This window comes from Lichenostomus cassidix, chromosome 4, assembly GCF_008360975.1.
Source record: "Lichenostomus cassidix isolate B80296 chromosome 4, HeHo_3.0, whole genome shotgun sequence".
Classification (NCBI taxonomy): Eukaryota; Metazoa; Chordata; class Aves; order Passeriformes; family Meliphagidae; genus Lichenostomus; species Lichenostomus cassidix.
Window position 1 is genome coordinate 30,672,684 of NC_139484.1, and position 19,024 is coordinate 30,691,707.

The 19,024-nt window shown below is 38.4% G+C and overlaps 1 protein-coding gene across 6 annotated transcripts; it reads left to right on the top strand.

Annotated features, from left to right (window-relative positions):
• The first annotated feature begins 9 nt into the window (after positions 1-9).
• TMEM144 (transmembrane protein 144) lies at positions 10-16,846 on the top strand. 6 transcript variants are annotated; one of them, XR_014851693.1, is made up of 14 exons: positions 10-157; positions 2,742-2,824; positions 3,907-4,106; positions 4,555-4,677; positions 5,050-5,149; positions 5,746-5,826; positions 7,776-7,857; positions 8,587-8,660; positions 9,564-9,682; positions 10,981-11,100; positions 11,585-11,682; positions 12,121-12,257; positions 13,613-13,666; positions 14,757-14,841. XR_014851693.1 is itself a non-coding variant. In XM_085058589.1 (14 exons), exons 4-14 carry the CDS (start codon positions 3,968-3,970, stop codon positions 14,838-14,840), a joined length of 1,074 nt encoding a protein of 357 aa, XP_084914715.1. In that variant the 5' UTR covers positions 10-157; positions 2,742-2,824; positions 3,553-3,637; positions 3,907-3,967; the 3' UTR covers positions 14,841-16,846. The 6 variants fall into 6 exon arrangements, 5 of the variants coding, with proteins under 5 accessions (XP_084914715.1, XP_084914710.1, XP_084914712.1 ...); XM_085058589.1 differs by lacking the exon at positions 12,121-12,257 and adding an exon at positions 3,553-3,637 and having other exon boundaries at positions 14,757-16,846; XM_085058584.1 differs by lacking the exon at positions 12,121-12,257 and having other exon boundaries at positions 14,757-16,846.
• The last annotated feature ends 2,178 nt before the right edge of the window (positions 16,847-19,024 follow it).

Genomic DNA, 19,024 nt, shown 5'->3' on the forward strand with positions numbered 1-19,024 from the left:
AGTATCTGAGGTCTTTTCCAACCTAACTGGTTCTGTGATTCTTCAGTTACGGTCACAGCACCGGCCTGTTGAGTCCACAGCCGCACTTCCACTACGGAGGGAACGGCCTCATCAGCGCGCTTACAGCCGGGAAGGCTAAAGGTGCTTTTATCACGACGTGAGTGCATTGATTTAAGGTTTCTCTTAGCGATTCTTCCCCGCGAGACGAGAAGCCGGCGGCCCGGGACATCGCTTCCGCCATGGAGGCGAGAGAAATCCCGCTCGCCTCCACCCCGCTCCCGGACGAGGAAGACGATGCTGGTAGAAAGGGCGGATGGAGGCGGGCGGGCCAGAGGCGGGCCAGAGGCGGGCCAGAGGCGGGCCAGAGGCGGGCCAGAGGCGGGCCAGAGGCGGGCCAGAGGCGGGCCAGAGGCGGGCCAGAGGCACGGGGCGGTGCAGACGCGGGCGGGAGGCCGCGGTGAGCGGCGGTGGGGCCTGTGCGCGGTCGCGGTGGGGGTGGAGGGGCGCCGACGGCCGGGCGGGGGCCGCACGGAGGGACAGGACCGGTGATCTGCCGGTACGGTCTCTCCCGGCCGCCTTCCGGCCCGGAGCGGAGCGCCCTGAAACTCTCCGTGGCGGGGAGCCGGGCAGAGGGCGCTGGAGGAAGGAAGGTGTCCGGCTGGAGCGGGGCCGTGGGTATCCCTTCGGGAAGCGGCCCTGAGCGGCCGGGCTGCCCTACCGTGGCGGCCGGGCACGGGGCAGGGCCGTGTCCCGCACTCAGCCCGGGCCTGCCCCGGTGCCATGGCTCAGTGAAGCCACAGCGGCCCGTGTGGAGCTCAGCTGAGCGTCTTGCTTGTTGCGCTGATAGCACTTAGCGAAAACAGTGCCTGAGGAGCGTCTTTTAAAAGAGTTCAGCTCAGGGAAGCAAAGATACATTTCTTGAGCAAGGGTCCAGTCAGGGGTGCTGTTGTTTCTTGGGGACTTTGCTCTCAGCCACCTTGGGACTGATAGTGCCCTAAGGTAAGGGTGAAAGTATCCGCCCTTAATGTTAAATGGGTGATAGAAACGTGCAAATAAACAGCCAACATTTAAAAATACCCACTCAATTAGTAAATAGGTTCTTTGGAATCTTAATAACAGGAGGAATCACCATTGGGGTGAATCAAGAGGCCTCTTGATTTTGTCCCTGTCTACATGGATCACAGCGATGTGTTGCTGTTGCAATAAGTGAGCATTTTACTTTGTTGTGGGTAGAAAATGGTGTCCTGTTTCTAAGGGAAGCATGAAAAAGCAGAGCACGACACTCCAGTGGGGTGAACCAGTGAATTTAGTAGGATAAGAGCAAAATGTGGCAACAAAATTTCAACGTGCAACAAGAAAATTGTATTTCGTTTGCTGCTTGAGAATTCTGAAGTGTCCTTCAATAAAGGCGACTTCAATCAAACAAAGCCTTCAATAGCAGTACCAATTCCAGTTGCCCCTCCTTGTTTCATGCTTTAAGATCATGGCAGCTTCAGCAAATGTTCTGATTTGGCATTTGTTGCCTCTAAGTCTTTGGAGGCACTTATGCAAGTCCATCTGGTAATAACAGGATTGAAGAGAAGAGGCTTTTAGTGAATTCTTGGTAGCTCTGATGTGAAAAGTATGTACACACAAAGTATAGTCAACTTAATGCTGTGTGCGAGTTTATAATTTGCTCTTGACATTTGATCACACAGTAGTAGAATTATTTAGTTTGGAAGGGACCTCTGGAGGTGACTGGTGTAATTCCTTGCTTAAAGCAGTGCTATCATCAAAGTTAGAGCAGGTTGCTTCAGGCCTTATCTGATTGAGCTTTCTCTTGAAGGGTTTGAAATGGAGTGGAAAGTTGGGTGTGAAATTTAGCCAAATTTGGAACAAAGTGTCCCAAGCTTTGGAAAGTTATGGAGTTCTGAGCAGTCTGAATGAAACATACTCCTGCTTAGTTAAGTGGAAGTTGTGTTTCCTCTTTGTTTTTGTGGTGATGATTCTGGTTATTTTTGCAAGATAAGCAAACAGGAAAATATATTGCCACACAGCACAGTTCTCTTAGATACAAAACTGAAATATTTTTGAATAATATTTCTCTGTGCAAAACTAAAAGGACTGATCAACCACTTTAAATAAATAAGTCATTATGCAGGTAAGACCCTAAATATTTCAAATTCGAAGGTAAAAGTGGTGCTTTGTGCATTCACAGACCTGCAGTATAATCAGCTTTGTTTCTGCATCCTTAGCAGCATGAAGTTCTTCTGTGCAAAATCCATCTCTTGAGCCTCAGTTGTCCACTAGATGAACTAAATGTATTCAGTCAGTCAAGTTTGATGGAATGAAGAAAGCTGATGTCAGCCTTTGTGTGTCTTAATCTGTTCAGAGTATGTCACAGTGTATCCTGTGAAGTCAAGTCTTTGAAGAAATCGCAGCTTTATTATTTGCACTGCTCAGTGTCTACAGGTCCTGGGTAAAACATGCTTCATAGAAGAGTCTTAAATACAGTGAAAAGTTCTTGGAGAAGCTTATCCTCTAAGTAGGAAAGAAAGATGAAGAGTGAGGAAGGAAAAGATAATGTAAATGGAAACAGCTGTGCCATTGTAATAATGTGTCTTTTAAATGTCATCACTGTTTCTCTTAAGTACTCAAGTTAGAAATATATTGACATCTTTCAAGGGGAAAAATTATAGAAGTTAGATTGCTGTATTAGTTGTGGAATCAAACTTTTCATCTGCTAATGCAAATAATTTCAGCAATCACTGATGGCCCTGCTGAAGCTGTGGATGAAAGCATAACCTCAGGAGGGAGAGTTCTGAGTGTCCTAAGGACTGTGAAGGTAAGACTAGGTAAAATAAGATGAAAAAGTGTTCAGCAGCTCAATTCTTGTGCAGAGAATGTAGTCACAACACCTTTTGCAAGACTTGGCAAAATTTCCACCATCCTGCTTCAGCGTTTTTTCTCCAGGCAGTAGCTAGTCCACCTTCAGTGGAGAAGGGCACACTGCACTGGGATGTTTTTTGGTTCAATATCAATAGCATTACTTTGACAGGAGGCTTGCTATAATAGCATATTAAGTATCCTGTTGCCATTTGAAGTTAAATTTCCGAATGCTTCTTTTACATGTAGTCTTTCAAGTGTGGTATTAAGATTATGTACACGAAGTTCATGTTGTTACAGTTGTCATCAGAGATGCCTTTTCTGTCAAAGTTATAATCTATATCAAAGGTATATGTGTGGCACATCTGTTAAGTATAACCTTAAGATGACTCTCCCTCTTCAAAAACACTGGGATTAAAACTGTCTTTGCCTTTCTTACAGTACTTATGTGGAGCAAAGAAATTTTAGAGGCGGCTTTTCCCCTTGCTCCCCTCAGAAAAATGAACCTTTATTCATATTTTGTATCACCTAGAGCAATCCCTGTTGTTAACTTATGATTACATATTGATCCCACTGTGGCACCTGTAGAATCTCTGCACCTGTTTCTGATTTCTTGACAATGGGTCTGCTGTAACTTTTTCTGCCAATTAAGATTTTGTCTAACCTTGGTTTTTTTACACACCCCAGTGTCACCCCACCTTGGCTACAGGGATAAGGAATATTCTGACAGAGCATCTCACTAAAGCATCAGTGCTTCTCATAGCCCTCACAGGTTTAAATTCTCATTATCTTTGCGTGCACCTCTATGTTCACTTTTTATGTGTTCAGACAAAATGCACAATATTAGTGGGTTTGGTGCATTTGTTCTTAAGTGGCCTTATTCATGTTTTATGGCAGATTTTCATAGAATTCTACAGTATACTTTGCAGTTTATTTCAGCCTTTGAGAGATTTATATGTAGGGTCCTTTAAGTTTCAGATTTCTGAACTAGGTTGATATTATTTAATAATCTGCATATTTAATTCCACTCTTTGATTTCAGATTCTGTCAGGACCTGCAGCAAAACAACTCCACAAAAAAAAAAATCACCTTCAGAACAAAGATGAATATCGAGAAAGCTTACAGTGCTGTTAACACCAGCAATGGAACAGATCTAGTTATTGGCTTTACCTCTTCCACTGTAGCTGTCCTTCTATTTGGGACAAACTTTGTGCCTGTCAAGAAATTTGATACTGGTGATGGTAAACTTAATTATATTCTTTTCTTTGGTTTGCTATTTTTGCCAATAGAAATAATATTTTACCAGCAAGTACTAGAGTTTCAATGTTAGTTGTAAATATCATTGCAGCCTTAATCCAGAGAGTATGTTTGATTTTCTTGGCTGTTGTTAGGGTATAAAGGAATAATACTGCTTCAGGATGTGGCAAATCTTTAGAGGAGCCTTCTTATATGTTGTGTGCTTTCATGGTGATGATGTACATTTCATGAGAATTTAATGAGAATTTCACAATGGAAAGTGAAATGTCCTTTCTCCTACCCTTGTGGGGATTCTTGGATACATAAGGTGTTACTTATATTGTAAAATTTGTTGGACTTTGGTAAACATAAAAGATAAACATATTCTGTTAAGAGATTCATCCATATGGTATTCTACAAATTCTCTGTTGTGTGCATTTGATTTTTCTGCAGGCATGTTCTTCCAGTGGATTCTCTGTGCCTCCATATGGATAGTTTCTTTGGTGGTGAATTTGATCCAGAATTGTCCCCGGTTTTGGCCTCTGGCCATGGTTGGAGGTTTTGTGTGGGCTACAGGTAAGGATAAAGACATTCCAATTCTTGAAACACACAGTAATAGTCCTAGCTCCCCGTAAAAGGGTGATAAAAACTTTTCCATATATAAGGTTGTAGTTATTTAGTAGTTATTCTGTTCTTTAAAGCCTCACTGTTTATAACTACCCTTATAGTAAATACTGTTTCATTATGCTTATTTTATAAGAGGCAAATTCATACCAAAAATAACATTTAAAATTATATGGAGGAAAAGTCTATGTTCAGTGTACTTCTTGCCACCTTGTAGATTCCTCAATTTCTTTGCCTTATGAGCAGGCACAGAATCTAAAGCAAGTATATACAAGATCACATTCTATTTTTTAACTGATTCCAGTTTTGGTTTTTGTATTTCAGGCAATGTTACAGTTGTCCCTATTGTTAAAACTATTGGCTTAGCTCTTGGTCTTTTGATATGGGCTTCTTTTAATTTGCTGACAGGTTGGGCAAGTTCAAGGTAAGTATGTTTTAAGTCTTAAGTCATTACATAATTAACATTGCCAATTCTGCATTAGTAACTGCAGTGAAAACTCACCTGAAGAATCACAGAGTCATTCAGGTTGGAAAAGACCTTTAGGATCATCAATTCCAGCCGTTAATGTAACACTGCCAAGTTCACCACTAAAGAGGATTTATCGCATGTATTAAAACCTTTCTCTTTTCAGTGGAAAGCACTCAAGTAAATTATTTTAGTTTTTTGTATTTCTTCTGTCTTAGTAGAAATAAGAATGCCCGGTGATGTTATTGAGTCAATAAATAACATATTTTTTAATGTAAAACTAGTAGATATTTGTGGGGTTTTTTTCTGCAGTGTGGTCTGATAAAATAATTTAACTTCAGTTTTTAAATACATATGTTAAAAAAAGACATGTTAAAGATTGTTTTCGTAAAATAGACATAGCTTTTTGCAAGCCAACTGAAGCATTGATCTAATACTGAAAGTACATACTTAAGCAGAATTATTTACATGAGTCAAAACTTCAAAGACTAGGTTATACTTTAACTATTTGTATAAAGTCAGTGCAACTGAGTGAAACTGGTTGAATGTTCCAGGTTTGGTTGGTTTGGAATTGACCCAGAAGAGGTATCAAGACCAATCTTAAATTATATTGGAGCTGGACTTTCACTTATAAGGTAAAAATTGATTCTTACAATGAATTTCTATAATGTAAAATATATATTTAACAACCAACCACAAGGATGATTTAACACGAGAGAGAATATATTGAAGAATTTTTTGCAAATCATTTTACTACAAAATTCATGAGCTATCCATACCTAGCTGGTCAGTGTTCATGTAGAAACATACACATTATCCAGTACAGGGGTGAAATGGTTTTCCATAAACAGAAAAATATATTTTTACCCTGGTAGGCGTGTTCAAGGCAAAGCAGAGATGCACTGATTGCCTCCCTAGCTAGGTTATTCAAATGTTTTGCTTTCCCCAAATCCTGTGAGGAGACAGACTGACTAGAAGACTCTTGTTGAGAAAACCTCAAATTTGTGATCTCGCTCACTCAGTCAGGGGTAGAAGTCTTAATCTCTTAACTGTAGAATATGCCACAGAACCCTTTCCCTGATACTTTGGGGTTCATGCAAGGCCAGAGGCTTTGCATGTTTTCCTGTCTGTGATAGCTCTGTGTCTTGTAATCCTTAAGTCACACTTGAAAATCCCACAGTGTCTTCCTTCAGGATCTTCAGAAGGACTTTATTCTTTCTTTTAGCTTGTTTAATATTTGTATGACTGCATGCATTTTGGTCCAAACACAAACGAAAGAGGATCTGTGTTATGTAGCTGTGTTCTTGCTTTCCAACTGGGAAGATAGCCCTAAATCCTAGGGCCCTACCATAAGCATGCTGATATAAGATAGGTGTAATGCCTTTCAGAAAATGAGGGAATTAGCATGGAGATAGTGAAACCATTTTTGACCGGTAGGAGAGAGCTGCTGTCTTAGATTCATGATTTTCGCTTCTGCTTTTCTTCTTTCCTAAGAATCTGCAGCTTTGTATCCCTTCCAGTTACATGTGGCACATGAGTTTGGGAGGCACTGAGAAAATAGTAGCAGTTCTGCTGTTCCTGCTTGGTGAATTCATACAGCTCACCACCTGCTTCCTGTTTCTGAGATATCATGGAGGAGTGGCCAACAGGAAAAAAGATTGTGACCAAACATGTGTTCCTGGCAAACTGCACAATGCCTGTGCATGTTGCTCTGTGGAGCTCAGAAGCAGGCTTTTCATGTTAGCCTCCTGTGTGGAATCTGTATGTTTCCTCTGGAGGAAATTGACATCCTTTTACAGCTATGCTTACTCCATCAGTAAGAGATGAATCCTTCTTCAAATGGAAACATTCTTTTTAGAGCTAGGAGAAGAAATTCCTAGATCATTAAAATGTTTTCATGAAAGTGAAAAACAGATCCTTCCAGTTCTGATTGCAGGCATTTACCTGATTTCCTGGAGGCAGGGTTAAGAGTACTAATATTACCCTTTCTTCTCCATTTTATTCACTTAATGCACTGAGCAATACCCGTTCTCCTTCTGCATGTGCACAAGACCCTGTAGCAGCAGTATTCCATCCCTCACATATGATGGAGGACTAAAAACTAACATTTTTCCTTGAGCATAGAGCCAATTCTGTGCAGGTTTAAGCTGTGGCATATAGAATTTCCAAGCAGGTGTTCCATTTATGTGTGGTTTAGTACAAAAGGGCACTGTTAGCTAAAGCATCTGTTGTTAATGTGGTTGTAACTACACACTGTAAAAAGGAGACATTTCAGTCACATTACATAAGAAAAGAGATCTATAAAGTGACGCAAAAACTGATTACTCATTATCCCTTAGGTTGTCTGCTTGCTAAGTTAAACCAATGGTTTTAAGTTGTTGTATTTATACTTTTTATATGTTTTATATATAATCATAATAAGTTATAACTGTTTAAAGCAATTGCATTTTTTAAATATATTGAAGTGACTCTAGGGCAATAATTAAAGAAATACGCCTCCAAATAAAACTTTTATCTCTGGACATTAGATCTTATGTCCAGATCAACTGACATGGTATTTATTGCTGTATTTTTCTCTTCTGAGTGCTGTCATATTTCTTTTTATAAAAACCGAAGTCCAGAGTTCTTCAGCTTCATTAGAAAACACACCTTTACTGAGAGAAAGTGTAAGTACTCTACAGTTGTTATTTAACAGCAGTGAAAGTAAATATCCATTTTAAAATAAAAAAATGTGTTTGTTAGGATTTATGACAGGACTAGGTTTGCTAGGGTTTATGACAGACTACATAAAACAACATAAATACGTATCGATTGTATCTTAACTTGTGGATCTTGGATATGATTTTGAATATTAGCAACAGAAGAGATAGTCCCAAGTGTTCTTTCTTGTTTGTCAGCTTTAGATGGCTTAGAAAGTCCTTTTTCATTATGATGGCGATTATATAAAAAATAGAGTATATTACTTTATTGCGTGAGAAGAGGAAGCAATTTCAATTAAATGTTAACTACAGAGCTGTGGGGGTGCTAAGGTGAAAAGCCAGCTTTCTGCCACATTGGAGAGCCAGGAGACCGTCAAGAGTTGCTGTCTGTCATCATCAGCTGTGGCACAGGTTGGGGGCCAGTGATGTGGGTTCCACATTGGCTGTTGCTCCTTCGGGAGCCCAAAGTATACAACAACAGCTGGAGAGCAACAGGCTCTTCCTACCATTGTACCTTACTCTTAGAGGCCAGTGCTCAGTGACTACCTGAATAGAGAGCCCAAGAGTTTTCTAACTGTGCTCAATGCTCACTAAAGGTTCCAGTCTATCAGACTAAATCACAGAAGATACTTTGATTGCAGATTTTAAGAAATCAAACTAAACTGAACTTGCATCAAAACTCTCATTTTTTTGCAGTCTATTAATGCTTCTGAAGATACCACTGATGAGTCATGGGTGAACAAACTTCCTCCAGCAAAAAGGAGACTCCTGTAAGTTACTAACACTTCTTTCTCTGGTACAGAGCACATAGCCAGAGAAAGTAGTTAAACATAGTGTAAGAGCAGAATTTGTGTTGTGTGGTTTCCTAGCAAGGCCACACACTAGTAAATACCAGGTTTTTACATACTAGTGTAGTGGGTAAATACATATATGAAAAGTTGCACAGCTATTTAGATTATTCCATTGGCACTGTTGAGTGTGTCTAACCTTACCAATTAAGTATCAGGTACTACTGTGAAAAAATATCATTTGGCAAAGTAAGTAACAATCTCAACTCAGTAATTAGAGCTGGATTTTATCACCTGGTTGATTAGCACACCAGCATAAAAGAGCCTGTGCTAACAAGATGCTTCCAGGTGTGTTTTCCAAGTGAATACATCTGGAGAAGGCACGGCAAAATGGTGAGGAGACAATAGAAGTGCTCCAAAGTGGAAGCAAGCTAGTAAGGAGCCAGTGTGGGGAGTGGAGTCTGCCAAAAGCGCAACAATCTGGAGATGGAGGAGGGGACTGAAGGGCCAATGAACCTGGGAAGTTATAAAGAACATACAGATTGCAACAACAAAGGTGAGGGTGGGAGCATTTTAAATTGAAATTTTGTTTGTTTTCCCCTAGCTCTGTGTTTAGGAAATCCTAGTTAGTTAATTTCCCATGTCATTAATCTAGATTGCTGGCTTTTGGGGAGGAATTGTCTGTGTTGCTTTCCCACAAAGCATAGGGCAACTAAGTGAACCATTTCTCTACTAGAAAATAAAAATGTGCTAAAAATTATTGGTTTTATAGCTAGCAATTTTTATATGATGCACAGTTTTTACCTGCAGAACTGGGCTTACATGTGTTGTCTACTTCTTTAATTCATGCAAGGCTATTTTCTCCAATTTTTGTTCTTTTTAAAGAGGCTGTAGCCTGGCTGTAGTAGCTGGAATACTTTACGGTTCCAGTTTTGTACCAGTACTTTACATCAAGGACCATGGAAGAAGAAATGAAACTATATACACAGGAGCAAGTCAGTTTGGTAAAGACGAATAGATTGCTTCTACTTTGTTTCATCATTGTGTTCTGCTTTTTTAAAGGCATAGATTAAAAATCTTGATATGCCTGAAAACATACCATGAAAATTTATCAGTTCTGCACTACTTTAGATATTGTCATAATCATAGCCTTAGCATTCCCTTTTTATCAGAGGTGAATTACACCATTAAAAACACCGAGAAACTGCCTAAAGACTACCATACTTAACTCAGGTGTGTTTCTGAAGGCATTAAATACTAGCATTTTCAAAATACAAAATTTGTGTGAGTGTAGGATGAGTTAAACAAGGGCACGAGCTTGCCAATTGCCAACAGCAATAAAGGAAGAGAAGATTGAACATAACTGATCAGGAGAGCAGATATGTAACAACATAAGTAATTAAAACAGTGAAGTTTTCTAAATTGAAACCATTTAACATAAGCCTAATGGCCAATTTCAAACAACATTCTTCAATAAACATTTTCCTTAAGGTTTAGGTTATACTTTACCAGGTAATGTCCGCAGCAGCTTAAGAGCAAAGTAGTGCTGAGAATGCATAATGTTGCCATTGTCATATACAATTTCTCTTGAATACTGCAATGTATATATTCCCCAGCCAGGCAAAACAGATGTTGTCATTACCGTGGCTGCCTTTCCTGTTGAGAATTTACAGCTGCAAGGAGACAAAGATTACCTTGCTACATGTGTCTGCTCTCCCATGTTGAAAATACTTTCTTTAGCACGTACAAAGTCCATAAAGGTTTTACTATCGTTCATGATTATAGTGATCAAAATTGTGATACATCCTTCAAGATTTAAAAAGGACAAAACTGAGCAATGTTTAGCTTACATAAATGTGCAGTTGTCTTGCCCTTACATGTACAGAATAAAACAAGGCTACATAGAGGAATATAATTATAGATGGTCAAGAGAGGATGTAATTATGTAAAATCCCCACCCCAGTTTTGTTGCCTCACCTGAGGATTTTCTCAAGGTTTTATTAAATTAATTCAGTAATATGTAGTAGAGTTCTGAAAATAACAACTCCCAGAAATGCATATAATATAAAGCCTGTAATAAATGCTGGAGTCAACACAACAGTTAATTCGTGTTTATTACGTGTCATCGATTGTATCCGTCCACAGTTAGACTGGCAGCTGAGTTTACCACAATGAGATTTGAATTGTTAGGAGTAGCACCTTTATGCATTTTGGTCTATAGGAATGCTATCAGTGAAATTAATTTTGTTTAAATTATTAACTGGTGTTTTATACTAACATAATTTTGTAATTTCTCTTTCAGATTTAGACTATGTTTTTGCACACTTCAGTGGTATATTCCTTACAAGTACAGTCTACTTTTTGATCTACTGTGCAGTCAAGAAAAATAAACCCAATATTTACCCCCAAGCCATATTGCCAGGTATGACTGTTTTTTTAAATTAGCAGTTCATTTCAACTGCTTCTTCGGACCCTTTTGCTGTGATTAGTTCAAGTTGTGTGTTGGAATTGTAGTTCACCTTTCAAGTGTCTTCATTTGACTTTTTGTCTGTTTTGAAAGGGCACTTCTATTAGGTTAATTAATTAAGGTTAGGAGACAGTGATAATTTTTCTTCTAATCTGAAACTAGAGCAAAATGACATTGCAGATCTGCCAGAAGTGACTGCCAGGGTGGAGAGCACGTTGCACAGAAAATGGTGAACTTGAATTAATTTGGTATTTCAGTTGGAGTAGCTGATTTTTATCCTTTGAGCTTTGGTTTAGGTTGCCAGAGCCAGCTTCTTAAAGTAGTTAACATAGTAAAATACATATATCCAATTTCTGTACTATGCTACAAGTATAAAACTTCCAGAAATTGCTGCCTATACTTTGCTGTACGTGTTTTTGATTGGGATTTATTTTTCTAGGGTTTGTTTCTGGTGTACTTTGGGCAATAGCCAATTGCTGCTGGTTCCTGGCCAATCACTATCTCAGTGCTGTCGTCAGCTTTCCAATAATTACTGCAGTAAGTACATAAAAATAAAATCTGTAACTAGAATTAAAAGTGAATGGGTTTTTATCCTTCTGTTGGTGGAATTGAGTTGAAATTATGATGGATCCAGAGCATTTTTAGTCAAGAGTATACAGTGTCTCCTCTGCTTGTCTGTGCTAGTCTTTAGATTTTCAGGAGCACGAATGAGTCTAACAAGCACCATCTTGGCCAGTGTCAAGCATAAGAAAAACTAGAAGAATTGAGAGTGTGAGTCTTTAGGTTATGTAAAAGCCAAAGCTTTGTAAATAGAATTATATCATATTAACTGTTTAACTGAAGGGATTAAAAGAAGAAACATTTTATGCTTTCATCCCAGGAAGTACATTTTGGTCTGGATGTTTTTGAATTTGTGAGTTTTATCTCCTAGTAGTCATTTTGCTTAATTAAGTCAGGCATTTTTTCTTTTTACAGTTCTTGAACAAACAGAACAGATTATGTACTACTGAAAATAATGTTCTTATGGAAATGAGGGGAAAATAGGTTGGCCTGTTCTGTCTGTTTTATTCCTGTTTATGATGGACCTTTAAAGCATAAAGTCCAATCACTAGGTAAAAGTACATTTTTTTACTGCATTTACTCTCTTGATGCTGTACTAGTTGGTGATGCAAAGGTGGCAAATAATAATAAATATTAAAACCAAAGTTTTGCTTAACAGCTGTATTTTGCAAGCAAACTAATGAAAAAACTTTAATAGGGATTAAGCTTTGCCTCAAGATGCAGTAAATCAAAATAAACTGTGCAGTATGCAATGAACAAAAAAAATACTTGGGATCATTCTAATTAGGAATTGAAGGATTAATGGAAAGCAGCTTTAGTAACTTAGTTATCAGTGTGCCTAAAGGGCAAGGATATAAAACCATAAAATGAAAAATGTAAGGACAGCACAGATGAGAAACTGCCTATCTGTACCACAGGTTCAGAAATGCTGCTTTATATCACACTGGAGAAAATTTTCAGAGAGGTGTTCATCACATCCCTTTAACACTTTGTTTCATTTTTTAAAGTGAATTCCTCTTGCAGTGCACGTTATCTAGAAAGTAAAATAACCCCTCAAATAATAGCTGGCAATTTTGCTAGGAAACAGCACCCACACATATATTCAGCATGAGACACTGTTTCCTGTCTCTCTCTGTGTCCCATCAGCTCCGTTGAGGATGCAGAGAGGAAGGTCACTGGCCAAACATCTGTCAAGTGTTTCTCAGAACAGCTCTAATGGGAAGTATTAATGGAGCCAATTCTTGCTTCATATTCAGATATTTTCTCATCAGACATGGCAATTCAGATCACTGCTCCCTCAGGGGAAAAAATGAGTATTACCAAGAGTGCCTGGAAGTTGCTGTTGTGTATCACTGTTTGCTGTTAGCCAGGAAACCTGTTCAGCAACATCACAGATAATCAGGAGTTTCCCTGGCCTATCTCCCTGGCTGGCTTTGTGCTTTGTCCAGATGCCAGCTATACAGGAAATACATCTATGTTCCACTCACTTGATACCATACTGAGTGATAAAATCAAACTCTGTCTAACTATAGTCATGCTAAAAAAAGGAAATGTTAGGAAACATTATGGACTATAATTTGGACTACAGTGAGGCATGTTGTTTGGAACCTACTGAAAGAGCATATAACAGCTGGAGCAGACTCCACAGTATAATTAGGAAGGTTGTGCCTACTGCAAAATAAAAGCAGTTCCTTGCTTCTTTAGCCCTTTCTGAAGATTTTATTGTATCTTACTTAGTAAATATTTCAGTGATGTTCATGCTTTTGTCATGAGTGTTTTACTTATACAGAATGGAAAGACCTAAGTGTGTTATTCACAGACAAAATTCAACCACCCTGTGAGCAGTAATGAGAAGGAGCAAATTTTAATGAGATACTGTAATGTAAAAATGAATCTTATTCTTTAGGGTCCTGGCCTTGTTGCTGCAATGTGGGGAGTCTTTGTATTCAAGGAAATCAAGGTAATGTTATTGGGTCTCTTACCTGATATCTCTTGCTTGTCTCTAGCTCTATAAACAGCATGACTTTGTATACAGCTTTATCTCAGGTTTCTCCTCCTTGCAAGTATTGCATTATGAAATTGAAAGTCATATCATGCAATATTAAGTTCTCCAAGAAACATGAGGAATTGTGAACAATTTTTACAGGAATTAAGATTTTAGTTCCAAAAGTGTATGAGGAGCAGTGGATGCAAATGAAGACTTTGGCACAGCCAAGAGGCAGGATGCCAGCCACAGCCTGAAGACAGTTTTCATTTGAGCCAGTTCTTTCAGTGGGGGCAGGGGAATTATTATTGTCCCAATAATCACATCAACAAATAGATTTTTAGAATCAGGTTCAACAAAGGACTGAAAAATGCAACAGAGTTTAATTGGCCTTTGTAATTACAGTGTAATGTAAAGATCGTAAACTGATATGGCAGTGATTGGCTACAACAAGCTAATTTACTGGATTTTAACATAGAGGTCAGAAGTTATTTTTTAGTGTAATTTGAAGCACTGAATGCTAGCAGTGTAATACTAGGTTCTCTTTGCCAGTCTATCCAGGATCCACCTAACCTGCTATCAGAGGTGATCTTTCCCAAAATTTTTGGTGACTGTGCATCAGGCATCATTGGATCTAGAACTAGTTCTGTGTCTCCCACTGCAGATTAGTGTTGCATCACAGTAAAGATCATCATGTTCATTATCCAGAGCCCTGTAATTCTCTAAACCTTTCATTCTTTTCATACTTTTTAGAATAATCTCTGCATAAGTGCTTACTGCTTAAAAATAACCTGATAATAGACTCAGGCCTTTAAAATTACCTTTAAAAATCGCTGAATTAATTTTGTGAATATTTTACTAGGTGTATGGATCATAGGTTATTTGTATTAAATTTTTCACTAGCAAATAACATTATGAACATTACATGAAATAAAATGGTTTCAAATTTAACATCTCATATAATGGATTTATTGTCATAAAAGGAAACTACTACTTTTTTTTTACTTTTTTTTAACTGGTATCAGTTATGGCAAGATTATATTTTCTTTTTCTTTTGCCTATACAGGGACTGAAAAACTACGTGCTACTGTCAGTATCGTTTTGCATCATTCTGGCTGGATCACTTTCCACAGCTTTTTCTAAGGTTTAAAAGGGCCTTCTGGACCAGTAGATGGTGCTAACGTTTAACACAAATAGAAAGACAGTGTTGGTAGATCACAATACATAGTAATTTTCAAAATGTATGTTCAACATTTACCCTAACTTACTTCAGCCAAGTGGAAAATAAAAACATTTGGCATGAAAGAAAATCTGGAAATATATCTTCCTGCATTTCTTGGAATAGTAAGAAAATCAAAGGACTTAATTAATTAAAGTGAAATGATTTTATTGTTACAAATTACTAGGTTTTTGTCATTCAGGTGCTAAACTTCATGCCATCATAAATTTCAGTTTACTGTTGTGATGCTGGATAGTGATTTTAATTCTTAGTCCTTAATACTGTGTGTGTTTGCAAGCTGATTTGTTTTATTGTAACATTTTGTCTTACTGACTTAAATATAAAAGATATTTTAAAATATTCCTTATGGAACTGATATACATTAAGATAACAAAGCTTTGCTTTTATATAGAAGCATTATTCTTTAAAATCCTCATTTTTCATAAAAATGTGATCTTCCAGTCACTTCCAAATTGTGAATGAAATAGAGCAAAAGGGGTGCTGGAAAGTAAATTCCTTTTGTTTCACATCATTTTCCATAGCCACCACTAACATGGAAGACTGTTCTTTTTCTTACTTGTGGCAGCTAACCTTTATATATATGAAACACATTGTCTGAATTTCCCCTTAGTCTTTACTTCTCTACATTAGACAACCCCACCTCCTTCAGTCTTCCCTTGCATGAAACTTGCTCATAATTTCTCTTTGTCTTTCCTGATAATAAAGTGGTTTGGCTGGAAGGGACCTTAAAGATCATCTGGTTCCAACCCCTCTGCCTAGGACAGGGGTGCAATTTACCAGACCAGGCTGCTCAGGGCCCCATTCAACCTGACCTTGAACACTTCCAGAGATGATGAAGCATTGGCAACTTCTCTGGGCAGCCTTTTCCAGTTTTTCACCACTGTCAGTGTAAAGAATTTTTTGCTAACATCTAATCTAAACCCTGCCTCCTTCAGTGTAAAACCACTGTCCCTTGTCCTGTCACTGTCTGCCTGTATAAAAAGTCCCTCTCCCTCCTTTTCATACATTCTCTTAAGCTTCTGGAAGGCTGCAGTGAGGTTTCCCTGAAGCCTTCTCCATGCTAATATCTCCCACTAAGTGGCCTAGATCTGTGTAGAACACTGGATCAGTGCAGAAGACGTGGCAGTCAGGCTAAGGTCTTTCCAAGACCAAGAAGTGCAGCAGTAAGATTATGGGTATTTTTCCCCCATCCAATTTGCAAGCTCTGTTCATAGTTATACATTACAGCTTTTTGCCTTCATGGCTTGATATTTTTAGCATGTTCAGATTACACATATAACTTCTCCTTTCTCCCCTCCACCTTTCTTTGTCTGCTCTTCACCAGATTTGATCTTAGAAGTGTTACTCAGCTTGCCTTCTCCCATCTTGTGTTGTTTATTCCTACCCAGATGTCAGCACTTGTGTCTGACAGGTTTTTTTCCCCCTTTAAGTCATTTCTCTAATTTTGGTCTCTATGTTAACCCTGTCCTCCAACAAGGCAGCAGCAGTTTTCAGCCAGATGTCATCTGCAAATTTAGTAAATGTACTAGTAATTGTTGTAAATAATTAATTAAAATGCTGCATGATACTGGCCTTTACTTACTTTTGGTATCTAATACTTCTTTTTACTTTTCAGGGAACAATTGATTAACCTTTGAGTACAATTTTCCTGTGTCTTTATTTAGACTGTGTTCTTGGAGCTTTTACATAACATCTGATAGAGTTGTTCAAGTCAAGGTACATGATGTATTCCACCCTAATACCTGATATTGGACAGAAAACTGGTCATTTTTTCTAACACCCTGGTCAGGCACAGTTTCTCCTTGCCAGATGCTTGACTGTTACTTACCTAGCCATTATTCTATTAACTCAGACAATGAAAAGTAATATATTCACTGTGGTTTTGAAATACTTGAATTAAATTGAGCATTTATTAATTTTCTTGGTTCTGTTTCATTTCTTAAATATCACAGCCTTAAGGGTTCCCTTCTTAAATATTCTGAGAATATACTCTCTGCCAAAAGTTGCTGATAAACAAAGAATGGGCAAAACCAAAATGTGGTGTTCTCAGCATCCTCAGAGTTGCAGGTATGCTTTAATATTGCAGTTCTTCCCAGTTAGTGTTAGTTTTATTCCAATGTCCCTGTTCACAGTTGTGTTAACACTGGCTACTGATTTCCAACTGTGCTTGCCTGTGCCTGGTCCATGTCAGGAGCAAGGCCAGTGCAGGCACAGTACCAGAGTTTTGGAACTCGAGGGCTTCATGATCACTGCGGCCAAGACCTCCACCAATCACCAGTTCAGCCACAGAGCCTCTCTGGGAGCAAGCAACATATCATGGAGTGCACCTCTCCAGGTCAGCTCCCTGACTCACTGTACCAAGAAGTTGTCCAGGTGTTTCAGGAATCTTCTGGATCTGTTTGTACCAGCTGTGGTGTTCCCGGCTGACGCCTGTCAGGGTGAGTTCCCTCACAAAGACAAGGGTAGTTGGTTTGGAGGTGTCCCTTGGTTCCTTAATAATTTGTCAATGTCACCATCCTGACTGAGTGACCAACAGCAGCCTCCCACAATGACAGTGAACAATATTCTATAATTGGTGTCTGTGATCACTTTAGGTAAAGAAATTCAACTTTTAGATAAAAGAAACTTGGATGCAACGTTCCATGCTGAAATGGCATATGGGAGATGTTAAAAACTTTACATTCTGTTTATCATCTCTATAACAGCCATGACTTTAAAGGCTCAGGGTATTAGATTTACTACAGGAAAAAATCCCAATCAAACCAGTAACCAGAGAGGTTTTCTTATTCACAACTAGACGTGGACCCAGCTCAGCTATGTAGAAGGTACATGGTCCTGTGGCTGCCATTATTTCCATCATCATGAGAGGCACCACTACAGAAGAACTTCCTCCCTTTCTGCTTGCCCTTCCCACCCACCTCCACTCATTGCCTGGGATAGATGATCTTACAGCCTCTACTGTCTCTCCTGAGGGATGCTCTTAAGTTAACTTCTGATATGGGCATCCATCTACCAGATATAATTACAGGGAACAGTTGAATCTTCCAGGGCAGGAGCACCATTGCATTTCCTACTTTTTGTACAAGATTGCTGGCTTTCTAAAAAAAACCAAAAACCTGAACTCCTGTCCATAGCAGTTGCTGTGTAAATAAATGTTTCTCGTTTGATGCAGTTCTCTGGCCTGTGTTAGAAGGCTATCAGATGTGCAAACTTAATTGCTGACTGCTAGGGTATTAATTAAAATTCTTGTTTGTGACAGCTCAAGTATGACCTTTATTAAAATGCTTTTTAGCAGCTATTCTATTGGATTTGACTTGTCAACTGAAAAAAAAAAAAAGTCCCCCTCTTCCAGCATTTTCCTGTGAAAAATCCCATGTGGTTTTCCAAAATAGTTTTTGTGATGTTTACTTGGAATACATTGTATAAATATTCCACTGGTTTCTGAGATTTTCTTGGTCTTGACGTTTCGAGTTAGAAACAACACTGTTACTTCTTTCATGTGAGGATGCTGGATTAACATCATGTTTATAGAGCTATTTGTACAAAACAGTCTGGCAGTAACTGAGTTTAGTAAGAGAATAATTCTACAGCTAATATAAATTATCATGGTTCTGTTTATATCAGCATGTATTTGTATAAATGGAAGAATTACATTTCTTGGAGAAAATTAAACTTTCAAATATTTGTTTATGCCTGTTTAACAACTTCTAAGAATATATTTGAGCTTGCTTTAAGAATTCTTCTCTGGTAATATTTAAAGGCAAAGTAACCTTTCAAATATAGATTGGAGTTTCCTAAGATTTTTGTGCAGTCTTGTGAACCAAGGAAGTCAGTGTCATCTTTTTTTAGATGCACCTTACCTGTTTATTCCTTCCCCTGTGTTTAATGTCAATGGATATTTTGAGGCTCACTGCTGTTCCAGAATTTTATTTCTTCATATTCTTAATAAAAATTATTGTACCCGGAAAAATAATTAAAATACAATTGTTCCTGTCTTCAAATGTAAACAGTGAAAATTGGTGCTTTTTTATTCCTATATAAATTTTATATTTTATTTATATCATCATTTTCTTTTTCAATAGATATTCAAGGTT

What these genes read in the sequence shown, in the direction of transcription:
- TMEM144 (XM_085058589.1), top strand. Translation starts at nt 3,968, where the DNA reads ATGAATATCGAGAAAGCTTACAGTGCTGTTAACACCAGCAATGGAACA. An exon ending in AGGTTTTGTGTGGGCTACAG is followed by an intron (nt 4,678 to 5,049) that starts GTAAGGATAAAG and finishes TTTGTATTTCAG; the next exon opens with GCAATGTTACAGTTGTCCCT. An exon ending in CACAGGAGCAAGTCAGTTTG is followed by an intron (nt 9,683 to 10,980) that starts GTAAAGACGAAT and finishes TTTCTCTTTCAG; the next exon opens with ATTTAGACTATGTTTTTGCA.